The 19283-nt window shown below is 44.2% G+C and overlaps 1 protein-coding gene across 8 annotated transcripts in view; it reads left to right on the forward strand.

The window, feature by feature from the left end:
* scn5lab (sodium channel, voltage gated, type V-like, alpha b) overlaps nucleotides 1–19283 on the forward strand; it is a 432064-nt gene that overhangs the window by 292675 nt on the left and 120106 nt on the right. For all 8 annotated transcript variants that reach the window (XM_059640055.1, XM_059640086.1, XM_059640082.1 and 5 more), the window contains one exon: nucleotides 2532–2984. In XM_059640055.1, coding sequence (XP_059496038.1) covers nucleotides 2532–2984 — 453 coding nt within the window. The remainder of the gene's footprint in view (nucleotides 1–2531; nucleotides 2985–19283) is intronic.

Below are 19283 nucleotides of genomic sequence, written 5' to 3' on the forward strand. Positions count from 1 at the left end.
AAAAGATGGGTAGGAGAGTGCTTCTAGCAATGAGATAACAAGGGTGCAGATCACGGGGCGGCACGGTGGCTCAGTAGTTAGCATTGTAGCCTCGCAGTGCCAGGGACCCGCCTCAGGCAACTGTCTGTGCGGAGTTTGCACATTCTCCCCGTGTCTGCGTGGGTTCCCTCCGGGTGCTCCGGTTTCCTCCCACAGTCCAAAGATGTGCTGACTAGGTGGATCGGCCATGCAAAATTGCCCGTAGTGTTCAGAGGTGTGTGGGCTATAGGGGGATGGGTCTGGGTGGGATGCTTCAAGGGGCAGTGTGGACTTGTTGGGCCGAAGGGCCTGTTTCCACACCGTAGGGAATCTAATCGAATCTAATCATGACAGAGAGGTTAAGTGACTGAGTGAAATTCATTTAGATGGAGGTCAACATGGGAAAATGTGAAGTTACTCAGTTGGTCAAGAAGAGTGAAAAAGCACATTATTGGTTAAACAGTGAATGACTGCAGAATTTGAAGAGTCAAAGGGAACTAAATAATCCAGTGCATGTGAATCATGGAACAGTATCCTTAGTCACGAGAGAAAATGAATATAGAAATTTTATCTTTAAAAATGAAAGAACTGCGGATACTGCAAATCATGAACAAAAACCAAGTTGCTGGAAAAGCTCAGCAGGTTTGACCACATCTGCGGAGGAAAAACAGAGTTAACGTTTCGGGTCCAGTGAGCCTTCCTCAATATAGAAATAAAGATGATATGTTTCAGTTATACAGGACATACTGACCCCATATCTCAAAAACGATGTGCAGTTTCAGTCTAAGATAATAAAGTGTGGAGCTGGATGAACACAGCAGGCCAAGCAACATCTCAGGAGCACAAAAGCTGACGTTTCGGGCCTAGACCCTTCATCAGAATGAGATGCTGCTTGGCCTGCTGTGTCCATCCAGCCCCACATTTTGTTACCTCGGATTCTCCAGCATCTGCAGTTCCCATTATCACTGATTGCAGTTTTAGTCTCCTTACTTAAGGAGGGATACAAATACATTCAATGTGATTTAGAGGAGATTTTCTAGATTGATATTCAGAATGGGAGGGTCATCTTATGAGGAAAGATTGGATATGCTGGGCTTGTTTTCAGTAGAGTTCAGAGAACAAAGCGTACTTTGTCTGAAGTTTATAATGTCTTGAATGGTCTCAATAAGATGAGCATGGGAGGAATGTTTACTGTTGTGGGTGGCCTTGTGTTGGAACTGAAAGGTGTGGGGCATGAATATTGCCTCAGTGTCATGTCCTAAACATAGATATGAGATAGTCACTAATAACTTCAGTAAGAAATAAGATGCGTAGCGTGGGGCTCAGCTGTTAGCCCTGATCCCTGATAGCAACAAGGATCTGCATTTGATTCCACTCTAGCTGATTGCCTGTGTGGAGTTTGCACATTTTCCTGTGTCTCCAGGTGCTCTGTGTTTCCTCCCACAGCCCAAAGATGTGAGGGTTAGGTAAATTGACCGTGGGGAATGTGGGGACATAGGGATTGGGTTGGTGTGAACTTGACAGGTTGAATGGCCTGCTTCCACGCTATAGAGATTGCTATGAAGCCAACTGAGACTGGAAGAACAATGAAAATATGAAACTCAGTCATGTGCTGTGTCAAGCTGAATAGTACAGTGTATTTAAAGGAAAGCTGGATAAATGTATGAAGGGAAGTAGAGTTATCGAGGTCCTTCAGCTCATTGTGTTCTTGCTGGTCATCATACACCAAGCTACTCTAATCCCATTTCTCAGCACTTGGCCTGTATCCTTGTGTGCTACAATTGTCAAATGTGCATCTACATATTTCATAGATGTTCTCACCTCTACCAACTCTGGCATGCATTGAGCTCCAGATACCCACCACCTTTCTCATGTGCCGTCGAAACAGTGCTCCTTACTTTGTTATTCATCCCTCTACTAACCTATCTTCTCTACCTGTGCTCCTCAGAACTTTATGCACGTCATTCAGGTCCCTCCCCCATCCACCTCTGCTCTGAGGAAAGCAGTCCCAAGCCTACCTCATCTCTCTTCACTCCAGCCTCAGCAACATCCTTTTGTGAATCTCCTCTGCACTCTCGCTAGTGCAATCACATCAGAGTAGTGACCAGAAGTGCCCACAGTACTCCAGCTGTGGTCTACCTAACGTAATATACAGCTCCGTCATATTCAGAATATCATGTAACGTCATAAATGGGAGGTCACTCAGATAGAGTGAAGTGAAGGAGGATTGGCTGGAGCTTTGTATGGAACATAGAATCCAACATGGACCTGTTGGGCTGAGTGGTCACACACCGTATGGTCAATTTGATATAATGGAGACATAGAGGTCTATAGCAGAGAAAAGGGCTGTTCAGCCCATCAAGTCTATGCTCGTCAAGTGCAAACATTCTAATATCATTGTTCCAGCACTTAGCCAACAGCCTGTCATTACAAGTGTAATCTCTCCAGCCACAAAACGCTGGCACACTTTGAGAATAAGAGAAAATGCTAATAGCATTCACTCATTTTTCCAGGTACTCAACCTCTTCCTTGCTTTGCTCCTGAGCTCCTTCAGCGCGGACAACCTCAGCTCTCCAGACGAGGATGGCGAGATGAACAATCTCCAGATCGCCTTTGCACGTATCCATCGCGGCATCAGATTCATAAAGAAAGCCACCATGGAATTCTTCCAGAGGACCTGCAAGGGAGCCGAGCCCTCCTTGGAAGGGAAAGCCATGATGGAGCTCCCAACCTATGTCTTCAATCACACCAGCACTGAGAAAGGGAAAGAGCTGGAGTACAAGGACGGGAATGGGACAGCTAGCGGTATTGGGAATAATGGCATGGCAGTAGGCAGGACCAACGAATCCATGGCCAATGATCCCACAATGACTGAAGGCGTTCCCATAGCAGTAATTGAGCCGGAGTTAGAGTTCGTTGAAGAGGAGGAGCAAAGCACCTTCACAGAAGTGGCAGTCAATGAAGAGGTAAGAAAATGAGCCTTTCTTCAGTGGGATTCTTCGATTTCTTCAATTGGGAGAAATACAGGTGACTTTGGGTTCTGGGTTTCTGAGGCTCATCTCCTAGCTTCACGCCCATCTCTGTTGAAGATCAATTAGCAGAGGTTAATTCATTCCGACTCTTCAGCAGCTCTTCCCATTTTGTGATGGGGCCACAAGGATGGTAGAAATAAACCCTGGCTTTTGTTGGCCAGCAATTTCTATTCCCCTGTGTTTTTTCATTGCGTTTGGAATTGCGAGGGTACAACTAATAATCTAGAATATTGAAATTCATGCAGGTTGAAAGGTTTTAAAAACCATTCACTTGTGGGATGAGAGGGTCACAGGCCAGTGTTTATTGCCCATCCCTAATTGCCCAGAGGGTATTTAAGTGTCTGTGGGACTGGAGTCACATGTAGGCCAGACCAGGTAAGGATGGCAGATTCCTTCCCTAAAGGACAGCAGATTTTGTTTTTAATCCTAACAGACTGTCACTTCTTGGCTAGGTTTTAATTATAAACTTTAATTCAATTTGCACTATGAGCTGTGGTGGGATTTGAACTTAATAGAACATTAGCTTGAGGGTCTGGAGAACTAGGAGTGACATTTCCATGGATTTTTAAAGGGAATTGGATAAGTGCCTGAAGAGAAAAGGGCTGCAGGAACATAGCGAGGAAGTGTGACCAGCTGAGTAGCTGTTGTAGAAGGCTGGCACAGATAAGATGGATCAAATGGCCCCCTTTTGTGCTGAAGCCACTCTGTGATGAACTGCTTGAACTATTGAAGTAGGCTTATGCTGGAGCTCTGTCTGCTTTTCTTGTAGAGTGGGCTGGGTGGCCTGACGTATTCATTCCTCCTTCCTCCACCCCTTCTATCCCATTTATCTGAAGGACACACAGCTGCCTGAGCAGCCTGGGGTCAGGAGCTCAACCCCTGAGTCGGCCGATCATTCTAAAACTCCAGTTAGTCGACCTGACACTGACAGGTGGCCGAGTGACTGGGGAGCTATGAGGTGGGAGGTGCTGCCATTGTACAGATGATAGGCACTCACTGTGAGGCAAATATTTACACACTTCCCAGCTGTGCTGAGGCCAGCAGATGTGTGCTGACAATGAAAGCGCCACAATAGCAAAGACACTATACACAACTGTGATGCAGCCTTATATATTGCCTTAGGTCATACACTCAAATATTTGTGCGAGTGGATATTAATTTTCAAAGGGAGATTATTGTCAATTGACAGACTATTGGAACGGTAATTGAATTTGTTAGTAATTAGAAGAGGCCACATGGTTATAACTGAGCTTTTCATCATACCTCTTGCTACCAGCTGATTATATTTTAGTTTGAATGCAAAGTCTGGTGAGTCAGGGACTCCCTCCCTGTGTGTAGGTAAGGGTTTGGCTCAGTTCCATGAAATTAGCTCTCTTTCAGATAGTTAGGCACGACTCCAAAGCAAGTGTGGGCAAGTGAGGGGGCAGGTCTATGGCAGTCTGAATGGAAAGTGAATTCAGAATTCCAATTCACTATTGGAGTCTTCAGAATGACACCCTAACCATCAAGCCGGCAGAGCTGTTTCCCTGTGTTCGTCCAATTACCGGGGAAGGTCTCCTGCCCAAACTCCTGTCAGAGCCTGATCTCAGCTGAGGCTTTGCTGCAACTCATGGTTAATCACTCAGGGAATCGAAGGTTGTGGGAAAAAGGCAAACAAAGTAGAGCTGGGCATTTTCAGATCAGACATGATCTCATTGAATGGCAGAGCGGAACCAATGGCCGTATGGCCTACTTCTACTCTTAAATCTTCAATTCTTAATATTGGGTCCACATCTATTGGTTATAGAGCTACACAGCACGGAAATAGACCTTTCGGTCCATGCTGACCATCATTCCAAACAAAACTAATCCCAACGGCCTGTGGTTGACACATATCCCACCAAACATTTCTTATTCATGTGTTTATCTAAATGTCTTTTATACATTGTAACTGCATTCACATTTTATACACTGCATCCACAACTTCCCCTGGAAGTTCAGTCCATATATAAACCACTCTCTGTGCCAAAAAAAAATGTTGACCCTCTAGTCTTTTTTGAAGAATTGACTGACAGGGGAGTGCTGAGGATCTCAGTTGATCAAACAGCTCAAGCGTGACTCAGGGTAACATCGACAGTGTAAGGTTGGATTAGCCCCTCTTGCCTGTGGTCAGTCTGGGCTCAACTCCTCACTCTCCTCTGTTGTGAAGCCTCCTACACGCCATCTGTCAGTGACCCTCTCATCATTGTCCAGATGTTCTTTGGAGAAGAAGCTGAAGAGATTTAATAAATGCACTGAAAGGCTTGAAGCCTTTAGATAGAGTTTTTATTATCGTTCTTGGGATGTGGGCTTTTGTTGGTTAGACCAGCATTTATTGCCCGTCCCTTGGGAAGGTGGTGGTGGGGTGCCTTCTTGAACCGCTGCAGTCCATATGCTATGGGTTGACCCATAATGAACTTAGCGAGCGAATTCTAGAATTTTGACCCAGCGACAGTGAAGGAACAGCGATATAATTCCAAGTCAGGATGGTGGGTGGCTTGGAGGGGAATTTGTTTCTGCTGCCCTTGTCCTTCTAGGTGGAAGTGGTCATGAGTTTGGAAGTTGCTCTCTAAGGATCTTTGACAAATTTTTGCAGTGCATTGTAAATACTATACATAGCTGTTACTGAGTACCACTGGTGGAGGGAATGGATGCTTGTGGATGTGATGCCAATCAAGCGGCTGCTTTGTCCTGGATGGTGTCAAGCTTCTTGAGTGTTGTTGGGGCTGCACCCATCCAGGCAAGTGGGGAGTATTCCATCACACTCCTGACTTGTGCCTTGTAGATGGTGGACAAGCTCTGGGGGCTCAGGAGATGAGTTACTTGCTGCAATATTCCAATTGTCTAACCTGCTCTTGCAGCCACTGTGTTAATGTGGTGAGTCCAGTTGAGTTTCTGGTCAATGATAACCCCCAGGATGTTGATAATGGGGGATTCAGAGATGGTAACACCATTGAAAGTCAAGGGGAATATCAGCAGTGAGGAAGGAGAAGCTGTTTCCCAAAATAGCAGTCGGAGGACATGGATATATTATAGCCAGAGATGAGGCCAAGAAAAATCATTCAGTGTTTGGAAAGCAGATTTGACAATGGCTTTGGAAAATAAAATGCAATAAAATGCAATTCTTGAATGGGAAATGAACGGGGCGATGGGATTGATTGGGTAGTACTTTCAAAGAACCAGCACAGACACAGAGGGCCGAGTGGTCTCCGGCGGCGCTGTAAGGTTATAAGATTCTGTGACGAAGAGCCACTGGGGGAGTTCAGGAAGTGGTGTCTGAGAAGCAGCGATGTCCAGGGTTGAGTTGACTTGCACAGCATCACGATGCACAGCAGGTGTGTTATTGAATGCGTGACAGATGCTTTCATCTGTGCTACTTGACATGAATGAGAACAAGAGCAGTTTAACAGGACCAGGCAGCTGGTAAATGGCTGCTTCAACCAGCTTCTCCTCGATGGAAAATGATTTGTTTTTCTCTCACCGTTCAGTGCAACAATTTCTCCGGCTGTTCACAATAAAGCGAGTTATGTAAAAAGAAGATTATTTTTCCAATTTGACTTGACCTTTCCATTACCTAGGCCTCCAGCATTTGTCTGTCCCGTTTTATTCTGATAAAGAGTCATAGAGATGTATGGCATGGAAATAGACCCTTTGGCCCAACTCTTCCATGCCAGCTAGATATATCTAGTCCCAAATGTCAGCTTTTGGCCCATATCCTTCTAAACCCTTCCTATTCATAAACCCATCCAGATGCCTTTTAAATGCTGTAACTGTACCAGCCTCCACCACTTCCTCTGGCAGCTCATTCCATACATGCACCACCCTCAGTGTGAAAAAGTTGCCCCTCAGGTCCCATTGTTGAGAACCAGGATGAAAGTCTGCAGAAACATTGAAAAAAGTGAATGTCCTTGGTTTTGTATTTTTGAGCATCAGAGTCAACTGTCATTCAGTTACCCCTCTGAATCCCCAGGTTCAAGCCCCACTCCTGGATTTGAGGACTCATACTCCAATGCAGTACTGTTGGATTACTATCTTTTGGAGGAGATACATTTCCCTGGAGCGTTGGAGGCCGAGGCGTAACCTCATAGAGGTTTATATAAAATCACGAAGGGCATGGATAGGGTGAATAGTCAAGGTCTTTTCCCTAGTGTAGGGGAATCCAAAATAGAGGGCAGAGGCTTAAGGTGAGAAGGGAAAGATTTAAAAGGGACCTTCAGGGCAACTTATTCAGGCAGAGGGTGATGTGTGTAAGGAATGAGCTGTCAGAGGCAGTGGTGGAGGCTGGTACGTATATATAGAAACATAGATGGTAGGAGCAGGAAGAGGCCATTCAGCCCTTCAAGCCTGCTCTGCCATTCTTCAAGTTCATGGCTGATCATCCAACTCAACAGCCTAAATCTGCTTTCTCCCCATAACCTTTGATCCCATTCACCCCATTTTCTTTATCTAGTCACCTCTTGAATATATTCAGTGTTTTGGCATCAACTACCTCCTGTGGTAATGAATTCCACAGGCTCACCACTCTCTGGGTGAAGAAATTGTTCCTCATCTCTGTCCTAAATCATCTACTGCTGAATCCTCCTACTGTGACCCATGGTTCTGGATAAGCCCGCCATTGGGAACATCCTGCCTGCATCTACGCTGTCCAGTCCTGTTAGAATTTTATAAATCTCTGTGAGATACCCCCTCATGTGTCTGAACTCCAGTGAAAACAATCCCAAACTCGTCAATCTCTCCTCATACGTCAGTCCCACCATCCCTGGAATCAGCCTGGTGAACCTTCGCTGCACTCTCTCGAGAGTAAGAGCATCCTTCCTCAGAAAAGGAGACCAAAACTGCACACAATGTTCAAGGTGTGGCCTCACCAAGGCCCTATACAACTGCAAACAACACATCACTGCTCGTGTGCTCAATAACTCTCGCAATGAAGGCCCACATACCATTTACCTTCTTTACTGCCTGCTCCACCTGCATGCTTGCCTTCAGCAACTGGTGTACAAGGATGCCCAGATCCCACTGCACACTCCTCTCTCCCAATTTACAGCCCTTCATGGAGTAATCTGCCTTCTTGTTTTTGCTTCCAAAGTGACTAACCTCATATTTACCCAAATTATACTGCATCTGCCTTTGATTTGCTCACTCACCCAACCTGTACAGATCATGCTGAAGGATCTCTGCATCCTTGTCACAGTTCACCCTACCACCCAACTTGGTATCATCTGCAAACTTGGAGAAGCTACATTTCGCTCCCTCATCCAAATCATTAACATATATTGTGAATAGCTGGGGTTTTAGCACCAATCCCAGTGGCATCCCACCAGTTACTGCCTGCCAATTTGCAAAGGACCCATTAATTTAAAATTCCCATGCCCCCAACGCCCAGCCTCATCCCATGACCAACCCTTCCTCTCATCCCTGCCTCCTTGACCTGACACAACCTGTCCATCTTCTCTCCCACCTATTTGCTCCTCCCACCTCACTGACCAATCGCCACCACTGCCTACCTGCACTCACCTATCCCAATCCCACCTCCCTTTCCCAGCCCCACCCACCTCTATTTATTTCTGAACTCCCTTCCCCCTCCCCCATTTGTGAAGAAGGATCCTGACCCAAAATGTCAACTTTCCTGCTCCTCTGAGGCTGCTTGACCTACTATGCTCCTTGAGCTCCACAATGTGTTTTCTCTGACTTGAGCATCTGCAGTTCTTGATATCTCCATTAGAACAAAGAACAAAGAAAATTACAGCACAGGAACGGGCCCTTCGGCCCTCCAACCCTGCGCCGATCAAGATCCTCTGTCTAACCTGTCATCTATTTTCTAACGGTCTGTGTCCATTTGCTCCCTGCCCATCCATTTACCCGTCCGAATATATCTTAAAAGACGCTAACGTGTCTGCGTCTAACACCTCCGCTGGCAACGTGTTCCAGGCACCCACCACCCTCTGTGTAAAGAACTTTCCACGCATATCTCCCTTAAACTTTCCTCCTCTCACTTTGAACTCATGACCCCTAGTAATTGAGTCCCCCACTCTGGGAAAAAGCTTTTTGCTATCCACCCTGTCTATACCCCTCATGATTTTATAGACCTCAATCAGGTCCCCCCCAATCTCTGTCTTTCTAATGAAAATAATCCTAATTTACTCAACCTCTCTTCATAGCTAGCACCCTCCATACCAGGCAGCATCCCGGTGAACCTCCTCTGCACCTTTTGGTAATGTGGCGACCAGAACTATACGCAGTACTCGAAATGTGGCTGAACCAAAGTCCTATACAACTGCAACATGACCTGCCAACTCTTGTACTCAATACCCCCCCCAATGAAGGAAAGCATGCCATATGCCTTCGTGACCACCCTATTGACCTGCATTGCCACCTTCAGGGAACAATGGACCTGAACACCCAGATCTCTCTGTTCATCAATTTTCCCTTGGACTTTTCCATTTACTGTATAGTTCGCCCTTGAATTAGATCTTCTAATTAATTCTTATTCTTTGTTTCCTCTCTACCAACCAGTTTCCTATCCATCTCAATACGCTTCCCCCAATGCCATGTGCTTTAATCTTGCACATTAATCTCTTATGTGGACCTTTGTCAAACACCCTGAAAGTCCAAATAAACCACATCGACTGCCTCCCCCTTGTCAACTCTACTAGTTACATCTTCATAGAATTCCAACAGATTTGTCAGACATGATTTTCCCTTCATAAACCCTTGTTGACTGTCTGATCCTGCCACTGCTTTCTAAATGTTCTGCTATGAAATCCTTGACAATGGATTTGAGAATTTTCCCCACTGTTGATGTTAGGCTCACCAGTCTATAATTCCCTGTTTTCTCTCTAACTCCCTTTTTGAATACTGGAGTGACATTAGCCACCCTCCAATGTGCAGGAACTATTCCAGAGTCTATAGAATCGTGGAAAATTACCACCAATGCATCCACTATTTCTACAGCTACTTCCTTAAGTACTCTGGGATATAGATTATCAGACCCTGGGGATTTAATCAGCCTTCAATCCCAACAATTTTCGCAGCACCATTTCTCTCCTAATATTGGTCTCCCTCATCCCTTCCCTCTCACTAAATCTTGCATCCTCCACAATTCTGGTATCTGATTTGTGTCCTCTTTTGTGAAGACAGAGCCAAAGTATGTAATTGGTTCCTCAGCCATTTCTTTGTCCCCGATTATACATTCCCCTGTTTCTGCCTGTAGGGGGTCTACATTTTCTTCACCAATGTCTTTCTCTTCATGTACCAACAGAAACACTTCATGTTAGCCTTTATGTTTCCAGCAAGCTTACTTAACATTTGAAAGGTATCTGGATGGGTATATGAACAGGAAGGGTTTAGAGGGATATGGGCCAAATGCTGGCAAATGGGACTAGTTTGATTTAGGATGTCATGGAACAGTTGGACCAAAGGGCCTGTTTTAATGGTGTACAACTCTATGACTCAATGAATTTGAAACTGATGTCACTTAAAAATTATGATCAAGAGGTTAAGGGTTTTAGGCTAAATGTGCTGACTGCTTATTCTACCAGAGATTAGAGGGAAAGAAAAACTTATATTTATGGATGTGAGTTTGCTCGCTGCGCTGAAAGGTTAGTTTTCAGATGTTTCGTTACCATTCTAGGTAACATCATCAGTGAGCCTCTGATGAAGCGCTGGTGTTATGTCCTGCTTTCTAGTTATCTGTTTAGGTTTCCTTGGGTTGGTGATGTCATTTCCTGCATTGGCAATGTCATTTCCTGTTCTTTTTCTCAGAGGATGGTAGATTGGCTCCAAATCAATGTGTTTGTTGATGGAGTTCCGGTTGGAATGCCATGCTTCTAGGAATTCTCGTGCGTGTCTCTGTTTGGCTTGTACTAGGATGGATGTGTTGTCCCAATCAAAGTGGTGTCCTTCCTCATCTGTATGTAAGGATACGAGTGATAGTGGGTCATGTCGTTTTGTGGCTGAACATCAACTAGCCACAAAACGACATGACCCACTGTCACTCGTATCCTTACATACAGATGAGGAAGGACACCACTTTGATTGGGACAACACATCCATCCTAGGACAAGCCAAACAGAGACACGCACGAGAATTCCTAGAAACATGGCATTCCAACCGGAACTCCATCAACAAACACATTGATTTGGAGCCAATCTACCATCCCCTGAGAAAAAGAACAGGAAATGACATCATCAACACAGGAAATGACACCACCAACCCAAGGAAACCTAAACAGATAAATAGAAAGCAGGACATAACACCAGCGCTTCGTCGGAGGCTCACTGATGATGTTACCTAGAATGATGACGAAATGTCTGAAAACTAACCTTCCAGCTCAGCGAGCAAACTCACATCCAGAACCTCAACCTGAGCTACAAATCTTCTCAAAACTTATATTTATGTAGTTGCTATTTATAATTTTATTATTTAATGTGATTTATTTCATCACCTAGGCATGACCCAAAGCACTTTACAGCAAGCAAAGCAGGGTTTGAAATGTCACCAAATTACTGGGAAACTTGGCAACCACTTTGTGCACAGCAAGCTCCCACAAGTAGCATTGCAATTATCAGAGTCAGTGATGTGAATTAAGTGATAAACATTGGCCACATCAAGAGATGAGACAGCACTCCCCTGTGCATTCTCACAATAGTTCCATGGGAACTTGGATACCCATCTGAGAGAGCAGATATGACCACCACACACCCAGAACCTCTGACAGTGCAGCATTCCCTTAGTAATGCATGGAAGCTTTCTATTCCAATCTCTGAACCTGTTAACCAGAGTGGTACCCTTGAGCTATGACTGTCATGCTAGGGCTAAAATTGTGCCTATCTTGATGATAAGGCATCTGTCAGAGCTCCTGAATGAACGTAATAACTAAACTTAGTGAACTAACTTAATTGCATCAATATCAAAATGCTTAATGTGTTTGTTGGCACATTTATTCCTACCTGCCAAGAGTTGAAAGTCTCCCAGAAGTCTAAATACACCATATCCAAGTATTCTCCCTGATCTGTTATGCTAGCTACGTCCTGAGAAAATGACTGCCAAGTCAAATCGTACCATTATTTTGTAAGTTTTCTGTTCTTGTGTCCCTTAATTGTAGATTATAACATTTCCAAACCTTTGACAACTGATTAACAGGACGACAGCATTCCTGTTTTCTCACTCCTTCCTTTCTTAAGCAGTGAGGTTACTTTTTGCCAACTTGCCTTTGCCAGGACCGTTCCAAACTCTACCGAATTGTGAGGGATGACCACAATCAGCTCTACAGCCACCTCTGCCAGCACTCTAAGTGTAGCTCCCCATTTCCACTAATCCCTCGGTCCCTACTCTTTTCCTCTGTAGAGATAGGCGCAAGGCATTTTGTCTGGTTTCTCTGCCATTTCCTTATCCCCCATGTTAAATCTTCCTGCCCCTGCTTATAATTACTTATCTTTGCTAATTCTATGTTTCTAAAGAAACTTTACAGTTCATTTTTATGATTGTCATTAGTTAACTCGTAATTTATTATCCTTTCATTAAGCTGGTTCTTGACCTTACTTTGCAGAGTTTTAAAATTCTCCCAAACTTCAGGCGTACCATTTTTTTTACAGCTTTATAGGCCTTTTCCTTTGGTCTAATACAATCATAACACTGGATGCTTCTATTGTTCTTGTGCACGAAAGGAATGCATTTTTATTGTAAACTACGTCTTAGTTCTTTAAGAGAAGAGTTGCCCAGGCTAGGAACAAATTAAATCAATGGGGAAATGGAAAATGAAGAGAATATAATCCTTTCAAAAATTATACTGATGTTTTAATGCTGGGTTCTTTTTGTTGCATTGTTCAGTTGCCTACTCGTTAGGGTTATCCTATGTCTCCATCAATTATTAATTCAATTAGTTATAGAAGTGATGGCGAGAATAGGCAGTTTGACCAAACATAGGGGATAGAGATGATTTTATATCACCTCCACAGAGACATGCAACCAGAACTGGAGATCATGTTGCCTTATTCATTATTTTTGTTCATGGTTGCTTGAAATGAGGCACAGCATTGCAGAATACTAAGGGCATTCAGTCCAATTCACAGTGGAATGAAATAGATTCACGTCCAAGTAGGAGACCAGTGAAGCACCATATAGTGACCTTCACCGCATGTGATTGCTTGATACTGACTGACTTTTCCCATCTCATGGTCTCCGGTTCGAAGCCGCCATTCCATCCATTCAGTGGCATGCATAAACAAGATTCCAGGGGATTATCATCGAGGGACTGATTTTGAAATGGCAATTTTTACAGCATCTCACAGGACTGCCAGCCAACTTTACCCCTGGCCTCACATTCTGTCTCTCTCTCTCACACAAACACACACACACACACACACACACACACACACACACACACAGACACAAACACACACACACACACACACACACACACCAACACACACACACATAACACACACACACACAGACACACACACACACATACACACAGACTCACACACACAGACTCACACACACACACACACACACACACACCAACACACACAGACACACAGACACACACACACACACAGACTCACAGACATACACACATGTATGCACACACACAAACACAGACTCACACACACAGATACACACAGACACACGCGTGCGCACACACAGACATGCACACACACAAGCACACATGCACACTCACACACAGATACACACACACAAACACGCGCACATGCATATACATATACATATACACACACACACACACACACACACATACACTCCGCATACACACCACACTCACTCATACACACAGACACACGCATGCACAGACATACACACACAGACTCTCACACACATAAGCGCATGCACACACACGCACTCACTCACCCGTACCGACAGACACATGCATACACATGCACATGCATATATATATTGTGTCTGTGTGTGCATGAGTGAGTATGTGTGTGCATGTGTGTTGGCAGGAAGAAATAACCCCTCTAATTCCAAAAGTGCTGCATTATCAGAAGAACCGTCCTTCGAGTGAGGCTTTAAGACTGTTTGTTCTCTCAGCTAGGTGTAGAAGATCCTGCGGCATTTTTGATGAAGAGCCAGGGATATACCCAAATCACTACTTATCCCTCAACACTTAGCATCATGAGGACAGCTTATCTGATCAATATCAGAGCACTGTCTGCGGGAGCTTGCTGTTCACAACAAGGCATGCTGCATTTCCTGTTGACAAGCGATGCCCATTCTTTCAATGTACTTCATTAACTGTAAAAGATTGATGAAAGTCGCTATATAAATGCAGATCTTTCCTTGTCTCATCCTTCCACCCACGATATGCACACTGCAAAACAAACCTATGCATTGCATACACAAGAAAGCAGAATTAGCTGAAATGCGTCTAGTTTTTGACCTGATGACCGGAACATTTCAGGAATCTCTCAGAAACTTGGCACCTTTGCTGAGCTTTCCCATACATTTTTAATGTTGAAAAAGAAAATGGAGTGAAGGGAGGAAATTAGGAAATGGCAGCAATATTGAAATGGGAACTACGGTCATGGATGCAGGGAAGGTTACTAAGTCATAATGCTATTGTAGGCCCGATGGGCTGAATGGCCTCCTTCTGCTCCATAAGACTTCTGTGATTCTGAGTTGAACAAATATCATGTGTCTGCCTTCACTGTAAAAGACACAAGTTACATTACAGAAATGGGGGGAAACTCAATAGAAGTCAAGAAGTTAGAGGAATTGATATCAGCAAAAGTACTGGGATGCTCAAGGGACTAAAACTTAAGAAGGAAGGGACTTGCCAAGCACAGGCAGATTGGACTAGTTTAGTTTGGGATTATGGTTGGCATGGGCTAGTTGGACCGAAGGGTCTGTTTCCGTGCTGTATGACTCCATAATTCACGTGGGGAAACAAAGAAATAACTATCCTGAAAACAATCAGAAGTCACACCACACCAGGTTATAGACCGATAGGTTTATTTGGAATCATACAAGATTTCAGAGCACAGCCTCGTCATCAGGCGCAGTGAGAGAGTGGCGCACATGGACACAGAATTTATCAGCAGAGAGATCAAAAAATCATACAACTGGTGTGAGTGCAGAGTCAGGTGATAAGCCTCTGCAGGTGACTAAGAGTGTTGGACGGTGTGAGTAAAATGCCAACAGCTGAATAACCAGTGAGGGGGTGACCTATAATCTGCTTAAGCGAAGCAGGGAGACAATTACAAATAACTAAAACGAAGGTGGTGCTAAATGACTGGAATCACATGCTGAATTCAAAACTGTGCAAACTAATTAAGGTGCAGGGATCATCACAATTTATCAAGGTGATGCTGTCAAAACAGGACAGTAAGGAACATTTTACAGACACAGAGTAATGTGGTGGGGCCATCTGTAGTGTGACATGAACCCAAGATCCTGGTTGAGGCCATCCTCATGGATACTGAACTTGGCTATCAGCCTGTGCTCAGCGACTCTGTGTTGTTGTGTATACTAGAGTCTGCCTTGGAGGATGTTTACCCAAAGATCTAAGGACGAATGTCCTTGACCACTGAAGTGTTCCCCCACTGGGAGGGAACATCCCTGTTTGGTGACTATTGCACAGTGTCCGTTCATCCTTTGTCATAGCGTCTGCATGGTTTCACCGTTATACCATGGTTCAGGGCATCCTTGCAGGCAGCATATGAGATAAACAATGTTGGCCAAGTCACATGAGTATCTGCTGTGCACATGGTAAGGTGGAGTTCCCATCTGTGATGGTAGTGTCCATGTTGATCCGAGATGCCTTGCAGAGGTTGCCATGACAGGGTTGTGTGCTGTTGTGGCTGATGTTCTCCTGAAGGCTGGGTAGTTTGCTGCAAACTGTTTAAGGTTTGTTAGTTGTTTGAAAGTGAGAAGTGGAGGCGCGGGGAGGACCTTGGCAAGGTGCTCATCACCTGTTGAAAGGCTGTGAAGAACATGGCATAGTTTCTCTGGTCTGGGGAAGTACTGGATGACAAAGTGTGCTCAATCGGTCGTATCCTGTGTCCGTCTTCTGAGGAGATCGTTGTGGTTTTTCATTGTGGCATGTCAAACCTGGTGATCGATGAATTGAGCATTGTATCCCATTCTTATAAGGGCATCCTTCAGCACCTTCAGGTACCTGTCTCGTTCCTCCTCATTTGAGCAGATTGTGTAGCTGCTCTGGGCTTGTCTGTAGGGGATTGGCTTCTTTAATATGTTTAGGGTGAAAGCCTGAGATCAGTCATTGGGAAATTGCTAGAATCTACTCTTGAGAAACTCGTAATGATGCAATTAAGCAAACTTAGGGTAATTAGATCAAATTAACATGGTTTTACAAAATGGAAATCCTGCCTGACAAATGCAGTGCAGCTTCTCAAGGATGTAACCATCTGTGCAAAGAGAAAAGAAAACCACAAGATGTAGTTTTCAGGGATTTTCAAAAGACATTTAAAAAGATTCCGCAAAAATGACTAATGCAAACATAAGGGCCTCATGGAATTTTTAATTCATGGGATAAGGCATCGCTGTCTAGTACTGCCCATCCCTAATTACCCAGAGGGCATATGAGAGTCAACCACATTGCTGTGGGTCTGGAGTCACATGTAGGCCAAACCAGGTAAAGATGGCAGTTTCCCTCCATAAAGAGGATTAGTGAATCAGGTGGGCTTTTTCCTGACAATCAGCAATGGGGTCACAGTCATCACTGGACTTTTTAATTACAGGCTTTATTGAATTCAAATTCCACTGTATGCTTTGGTGGGATTCAAACCCAAGTCCCCAGCGCATTAGAGATAACAAGGTATAGAGCTGGATGAACACAGCAGGCCAAGCAGCATCAGAGAAGCAGGAAGGCTGACGTTTCGGACCTAGACCCTTCTTCAAACCATTTTCAAAAGAAGGGTCTCGGCCCAAAACGTCAGCTTTCCTGCTCCTCTGATGCTGCTTGGCCTGCTGTGTTCATCCAGCTCCACACCTTGTTATCTCAGATTCTCCAGCATCTGCAGTTCCTACTATCGCCAAACCATTAGCTGGGACAGTGGATTATCAGTTCAGTTAACAATAACACTCAGCTGTTGTCTCCACCTGAGGGTGAGAGTGACGGATGAGCTTGGATAAAAATTGATAAAAAGCAGTTGAATTGTGCATTTTCAAGTTGGCGGGCTTTAACAAGTGGAGTGTTGAAAGGACCAGTGCTGAGCTGTATTAATAATTTAGATGAAGAGACAGAGACTAACGGATCTAATTTGTTGCTGATACAAATTAAAGCGGCATTCAGGCTGTGAGGATGACACTGAGGCTGCAAAGAGACTGTTGTGAGAATGGGCCACAAATAGGAAGCCGGGAGAGTGTGAGATTATTCACGTTGGTTGGAAGAATAGGAAAGCAAAATATTTCTTCCGAGGATCAAAGTTTGTAATGATTAATGTTCAGAGAGACTGAAATGTACCCATACGAGGAACACCAAAATGGTAGTATGGAGTAACACCAAGGCATTGGGAAGTAAATGATTGGTAGGCCTCTACTACAAGTAGATGAACAAGTCTTGCTACAACTGTATAAACTTTGGCGAGCATCTAGAATACTGCGTGCAATTTTGGTCTCCATATTTAAAGAAAGGTTGGAAGTGATGCAGCAAAGATTAATTGGATCAGCCCCAGAAAGAGGGAGGTATCCTGTAATAAAATGAAGAGGAAATTGGGTCTTTCTTTAGGAGAGTGAGAAGTGATCTCATTCAAGGTTATGTAGAGGCTTGGCATGAGAAACTGAGGGACAGTTTCCAATTGCTGTGGACTCTGGACCACAGCAGCGCAGTGTCTGGATAAGAGTCAATGATTTAGGACTGAGATGAGGTGAATTTTCTTCACTCGAAGACTGAGTATCTTTGAAATTCATTGCCTCAGAAGTTAGTGAGGTGCTTATAGATGTGTGAGGCATATTTGTATTCTCTTAGGAAACCAAGGGGAACATGTCCGTAAGTGGAGAGGAAACCGAAAATCAATCCTGATTGCACTGAATGGCAGAGGAGGTTTATTGGGCCAAATGGTTTCTGGATTTGATTTGATTTGATTTATTATTCAAAAGTTTTGTTTTGTAAGCAGTACAGGCAGATCATTCCATAAAAAGTGCATTAGGGTAATAGAACAGAACAAACATTACAATGTTATAACTGCAGAGAAGGTGTGTAAAGAGTGAGATCAACATTAAAATTAAAATTTGAGAAGGCCAACGACAATGGGGAAGAAGCTGTCCTTGAATCTGTTGGTACATTTTTTGAAACTTTTGTATTGTCTGCCGGATGGAAGAGGTTGGAAGAGATTATACCCGAAGTGGGAGGGTCTTTATTATCCTATTTCTTATATTTCTGTATTCTTAGTGTAGGGCATGGCCCCTATTGAAAAGGATACAGGAGCCACCTAAGGATTTTGATAGACTGGATGAGAGGGTAACGCTGTGGAGATGGAGCTCAGTGTAATCAAGTGTGAGATGATCCATTTTGGAACAAAAAGTGTATCAATCAGGGTAATTTCTAGATGGTATGAAGTTAAATACAGCGGATGCCCAAAGAGTCTTGGGGGTTCAGGTGAATCGATCGCTAAAATGTCACAAGCATGTGCAGAAAATACTCAAAAAAGCTAATGGAATGCCGGTCCTAATGATGAGAGGACTGGAATATAAGGATGCTCAAGCGCTACTGCAGCTATACAAAACCCAAGTTAGACCCCCACTTGGAGCACTGTGAACATATCTGGGCACCACACCTTAGGGTGGATATAGAACAAAGAACAAAGAAAATTACAGCACATGAACAGGCCCTTCGGCCCTCCAAGCCTACGCCGATCGAGATCTTTTTCTAAATCTGTCATCTATTTTCTGAGGGCCTGTATCCTTTTGCTCCTTGCCCATCCATATACCTGTCCAGATACATCTTAAAAGACACTATCGTGTCTGCAACTACCGCCTCCACTGGCAACGCGTTCCAGGCACCCACCACCCATTGCGTAAAAACCTTTCCATGCATATCTCCCAAAAACTTTCCTCCTTAGGAGGAATATATTGGCCTTGGAGGGAGTACAGCTTAGATTTACAAGAATGATACTTGGACTTCAAAGGGTATGTTATGAAGAACGATTATATAAATTAAGCCTAAGATAATAAAATGTGAGGCTGGATGAACACAGCAGGCCAAGCAGCATCTCAGGAGCACAAAAGCTGACG

The sequence above is a fragment of the Stegostoma tigrinum genome, chromosome 2 (genome assembly GCF_030684315.1).
Source record: "Stegostoma tigrinum isolate sSteTig4 chromosome 2, sSteTig4.hap1, whole genome shotgun sequence".
Lineage (NCBI taxonomy): Eukaryota > Metazoa > Chordata > Chondrichthyes > Orectolobiformes > Stegostomatidae > Stegostoma > Stegostoma tigrinum.